At 35.6% G+C, this 6,046-nt stretch overlaps 1 protein-coding gene across 1 annotated transcript in view; it reads right to left on the reverse strand.

Annotated features, from left to right (window-relative positions):
* Positions 1-2,324: 2,324 nt before the first annotated feature.
* LOC110447781 (Down syndrome critical region protein 3-like) overlaps positions 2,325-6,046 on the reverse strand; it is a 9,498-nt gene continuing 5,776 nt past the window's right edge. The window contains exons 6-9 of the mRNA XM_021493688.1: positions 5,109-5,189; positions 4,507-4,603; positions 3,542-3,667; positions 2,325-2,720 (exon numbers count right to left, since the gene is read on the reverse strand). Of these exons, the coding sequence (XP_021349363.1) occupies positions 2,638-2,720; positions 3,542-3,667; positions 4,507-4,603; positions 5,109-5,189 (387 nt within the window). The 3' untranslated portion in view covers positions 2,325-2,637. The remainder of the gene's footprint in view (positions 2,721-3,541; positions 3,668-4,506; positions 4,604-5,108; positions 5,190-6,046) is intronic.

Below are 6,046 nucleotides of genomic sequence, written 5' to 3' on the forward strand. Positions count from 1 at the left end.
AACTCATACTGACGAAATGCAGTATTTGGAAACAAGGAATGCACAAAACGATTAGAAAGATCAATATAATGTGTTTTGCTGATTTTTTTTTTCTGATAGCGATTGGTCTAGAAATTTTGTGGGAATGCTGCAGACTGTTATCTTTAAAGTGTACAATACAAAAATATTCGGTTCAGTTAGCCATATGTTATGATGTTGTTTTATTAAGGTACAAGTATAGGTATATGTGCATATCTTTTTTTTATAGTAGTAGAGACCATTTTAAGATAGTTTAGTGATACTATAGTTATAATTTTTTTTCTATTTGTAGTTTAAAAACATGGGCAGAGTATGGAGGTTCTATGTCCAATAAGAGACAGGGGATATCATATGGTTTCCCGTTGAAAACCATACATGTTTCAAGGGTATATCAGAATACCGCCACATTGTTTTAAGAGTACAAAGCACGCATGAAACCATCGGTATTCATATGCCATTTTTTAATCATTTTTACCACAGCTAAGTGAATATACATGGGTAATGGCGAATAAGAGACATCTTACGTGAGGGCAATACTTTGTAGAGGCACGGAATTAGATTAAGTCTGTGATAGAGGGGAATAAACCCAACGCTTATCAACCTCGGCAGTTTCCTTACTTTTTGCTCGGAAGTAATTATAGTGAACCAGAAACGTATATACGTCTCTGAGTGAACATAAAAAGAAAAGACAAAAATCTGTATATTCTGCCAAACAAGTGAAATATATATGGTATATTTAACTCATTCACCACTGAAGACACATTTGATCTCTTCCAATTCAAAGGTTGGAATAGTTCATTATGTAATTCCAGGGGTGAATGAGGTAACGAGATAACCATTAACTTTTCTTCTGGTTGTTGCTTTTTTAAGGTAAAATGACCAAAATAGTACTGCATCATAAAAGTACTACAATTATATGAGAGACATAAATTACATATGTCTCTGATTATATTAAGTCACATATCGAAAGTTCTCAACAATGCCGAGATGTAAAAATAAACAAGAGGCCCATGGGCCTTAACGGTCACCTGATATATTTATACAGAGAGTTGATTTTGTTTTTAATACGAACAGAAATGTTATTCAAAGTGAAAAAAAACAATAAAACCACCTTATTCAATAACTAGCAAACATATTTAAGGCTAAAAAGTATTTGAAACTAGCACCTCTGATTCTAAACAAGGAAAATGAAGAAATGTTAGCACACTGACTCCTTTGGGCCCCACCGTACAGCCCTTGGGGGTAGGGCTGGCTCAAAATTTTCAAAGTATCAAACTGTCAACTCAGGGTTATAATTCCAATCAAGTTATTAACATGTCATATTCACAGTATCATTTGCCATTATAAACCATAATAAATTTTGCCCCCCCCCCCCCCCTCCTTCCCCAGGGGGTAACCGTGAGACCCTACGGCCATAAACCTCAAGACCCTTCCATCTATGAAGAGTATTTGATTCTACCATATGTGGGTCTTGAGAAGAAGATTTTTGAAATTTTAGTCAATTTGACCCTTGTTGGCCCCACCCCTCAGGCACCTGGGGGCTGGGGACAAAATCGGCCACTATTTTTGTTGACCTTTGGCCATGGAAGGGTTCTGCGAAATTTCATTGAAACTGGTTCAGAGGTTTTGGAGAAGAAATCGAAAATGTTAATTGTTTACAGATGCACGACAGACGATGGACGACGGACACCACAGGATAAAAGGCGATCGCAATAGGTCACTTTGTCTCAGGTGACCTAAAAAACCAAGAAAGCACAAATGTTTTCAATCATTTTTTTTATTTATATTGCACATATTTGAAATGTAATAATGAAACATCCTTTCAAAAATACATATACAAAAGAACCATGTTTGGATAATCTTCACAATTTGGTTTCTGGAATAACGAATTACNTTAAAAAAAAAAAAAAAAAAAAAAAAAAAAAAAAAATTATCTTCCTTGATATACCCTTCTCATTAGTAAATTCCTACTTACATTTTTGTACATACATACAATTTGAAATATCTGTTGTGCATCTCTTGAATATGTCATGACAAAATCATTTCACCACTGTAGACCATAATGGACTCATCCATATCAATGCATGGTAGAGTCAAACTAAAGTTACATATATAGGGGTGAAAGGGTTAAGCAAATAATACAGTACAGTAGACTAACCCGATATCTTTGTTGTAAGCTTTAAAGTTGGGTGTAGCTTCTCTGTAATCTACAAAGGACAGGTATATCTGCCTAGTGATTGGTCAAAATATCAAACCTGAAACCAATTGAATAGCTTAACGTGAACCTTTGAATTTGTTATGACATATTCTCGGGGCGCAGATCTAGAGATGATACGTATATCGAGACCCAAATCCTCGGATTTCGAGGATGCTGTGTTTCTTGATACACTGCAAATAGTTAACACTATATAATGGAAAAGGGTCGGCCTTCAGTTTAGAGGAAAACTTCACACCTGTGGTATTCTGTCATACACAGCACCAAGTCCTTTACTTGCCTCTAACAGAGAAAGTTGTTATCTTTTTCTATTTGTTCAGTACAGTCGTACTCAAACGTCCTTTCGTATCGCTACAACACATTCATTCTAACACACGTCACACATTCATGATGATCTCCGCTCACTAAAACCTCGTCAGTTTAATTGGGAAATTCTCCGTCACAAGATGGTCATCGTGGAATACCATTACAATGTTAATTTCAAACTCTGAAATAAAAAGCAATAAAATTTTAAAAAATCTGTGAATCTTATACATCAGTTGAAGTATTCTGCACATTTAAGAAATTTAAAATTATTCAATCAATGCACTAAATGGTCAAATCTGAGCAAACAGTAAAACAGTTGGCAAGGATGTTAGTTATTTGTCACACATACATACATGTGCCAATGGAGGAACACGCTGAACTTTAAAACATTAGAAAGAAGTTGTTTCACATAAAACAATTTGAGTCTATACAAACAGTACTGTAAATTTATGATAATTTATGTTAGCAGAGACGGTGAGCTATCTATTGGAGATTTTTTAATACTCACAGGTCAATTCAGACTATTGTTTGATTTATAATATGTATTTTTTTTCTTTTCTATCCAAATGTGCTTTCAAAATGAGTATTTATAATGTTTGCATTTACACACTTATCAATCATGGGTAGTTTTTGTTGAGGTGAATATGTGGTTTTATGGACCTGAGAAATGGATATGAACTGAGATGAAGTCGAAGTAGGATTAACTGTTTTTAGGACCATATACCTATACATATTTACAGAAAAAACACAATCTAGCAAATTAATATTTACCGCAACAATACAATTCACAGAAAGCTGAAATTGTACGGAGGAAAGTGCTTCATTTGGCAGAGAGCTTTGTGACATTACTATTGAAACGAGGTCATAAAGGGAATATTGACGTACTGGTTCTAAAAATAGTAACATCGCATCAATATCAAAAATCACCGACCTCCACGTGATTATGATTCAACCAATGAGAATTGAGAAAAAATGTGCGTGGTCTACTAAATATAGACTTACCAACTTTAAAATTGTTTGTAGACAGTGTTGGACAGGTGAAGAGACGCGGGAAGACCATGTGTATGGGGATAGCTATACCTCGGCACACGTCTCCGTCAGCAATCTGTATATTTTGTATTTCCGTAGCTGAAATAGTAAAATAATACATCCTAATCTAATGACTGAAATATTTTGTCATCAAAGGAAAGTGGAACTGTCAGAACTACCACGTACCCAACAGTCGGTGGTTGGGTGGCTCAGCGAAAAGCACATTCACCTTTCACTCGTCAGGGTTCGATCCCCGATCTGACTTGAAAAGGTAGGTATTGGGTCAACTGCCTGACAACATGCATCATCGATATCCAGGGGTTACGCTCACTTTTCGCTCTATGCACCCCTTGAATATGTCACAGCAATATTGAAGGCTCAGAGTGTGTCACCTTGTGGATGAGACAAGAAGACTAGTTTGATCCTTTGGTGTACATCAAAAGAATCTCGCGGTTATGTAACGGTAAAAATTGACAGGGTTTGAAGTTGGGCGTCTCTCCTTTGTAATCTTCAAAGGACAAGTATCAGCCTAGCGATTGGCCAGTTCTTTTTTACCTAAGACCAATCAAACAGCTATCATCGTGCCTTCAATATTGCATTTACATATTCCAGGGGTGTAGAGAGCGAAAGGGAGCGTAACCCCTGGGTATCGAGGATGAACCACATGGAGTTTATCAAGGTATTCCACTTTCCTCTACATTAAGAACCCCCATGCATGTCCACCCAGCCCCACATGAGGGATGAGTATAAGTTGAATTTTCAAAATTTTCACAAAATAAACTTTCTTCTTTAACATAGGGACACTTATTCTCTTTAAATTATCTGGTTTTGTCACATCTTTATAAATTAACATCATAATCAATTTAACTCTAAACAAAATTACTGGTTTAAATATTTTTTCTAGTAAAAAAAACTAGAAAAAATGAAATATTTTTTACCGTCCTTGGCGTATCCCTCCGCACAGCCACAAGTTTCCACCCTGACCAGCTGTATCTCTATAGATTTGATCTGAGACTCACAGCTATCTACCATCAACTGTTAACACAAACCATACATAATTAACTGTAGTTAGTAGTAGCGGAGGAAGGTGTCCAGTGCCCAGCATCCAGCGTCCAGCCCCTTCCTTTCTGAACGTGTCATGTCAAATGATGTCTATATCATGTTTTTAGACTAAGGGCCCTCAATTCATATATCATGTCCATAGCTGTTAACCCTCCCTCATTACGAGAAAGACTCCTTCATTTCGACAAAAAAAATTACTTACAGCAGAGTGTGTATAATGATCATAACAGGTGTGTCTGAATCAAATGAATGCTTTTTGGAGTTATCTTGATACATAAAAGGGAAAGATAAATCGAACAAAGCAGTTTCAGTCGTGTTTAACGCACTTTCTCCCTCATTGGTAATGTGGAATGGGGGAGATCTCCCTTATTGGAGGTTTCAGAGATTAATAAATAATTATGTTGGTAGGGGAGATAATCATTTTTTTTTAGAAAAACAATTCATTACTGACAGATAGGATGTGATCTAACAAACTTACCTCCCCTTTCAGTGGTGTGGTGATACACAAAGTTGACGTCTCTAATTTCCCCCGCACTCTAAATTTTGGCACATTTTGTTTCTGAAATGAAAACCGAAATATACAGTAAAAAAATCATAATTTTTGTATCTTTACAGTCAACAGCTGGATGTACATGTGTTTTATTCTAAATAAGTGCTAAAGTGAGAGTACTGACTTTATTTGTTTCAAAATTATTTTCATACATCTTTTTCAAAATTATTTTCATACATTTTTTTAACACTGATGTACTAATAGAATTATATTTAAATGTAATCATAAATTATGTATGCACTGTCAATATTTGTATATGAATATAAGAAAATGCTTTGGAGAATTTGATATATGATTTAAATTAAATAATAATATTATTGGAATGAATGAGAATAAAGGATTGAATGAGTGGTTTTGTGAGAGAACAAATGAAAGAAAAGATTGAATGAAGGGAAAGAGGCCTCCTGCGTGAGGCTATATTATGTTTAAGGGATCAACCCAGGGCCCCCAAAACCTGGCATCCCTCCTAACAGATGCTGGGAAAATAAAATCTAATTTGAACCTAAAATTAAAATAGACATATATATTTACATTTATAGTATAACATTTATTAAATACATTTTTTTTTTCAATTTACTCCATTTAGATACTCAAATGATCTCGGCAGCATTTTTTAGTGTTCTGGTTTATTATTACAGGATTGTTAATCACTGTAAAACTGTGTCTTGATACCTATTATGACTAGCCTGCAGGGAACAACAGCTGCCCCTCTCCCAAGAATTCTTCCAGGGGCTAACTAACCTTTTCTGGTTCTGTCATTGATTTAAAATTCTACAGCTACCAATGGGGGTGAGGCTTTGCCCCCCTAACCCCCTCTTCTAGGCTACAATCTGGACCCACTTTGTGATGCCCCTTATTCAGCTGCC

This window comes from Mizuhopecten yessoensis, unplaced genomic scaffold (assembly GCF_002113885.1).
Source record: "Mizuhopecten yessoensis strain PY_sf001 unplaced genomic scaffold, ASM211388v2 scaffold3621, whole genome shotgun sequence".
Lineage (NCBI taxonomy): Eukaryota > Metazoa > Mollusca > Bivalvia > Pectinida > Pectinidae > Mizuhopecten > Mizuhopecten yessoensis.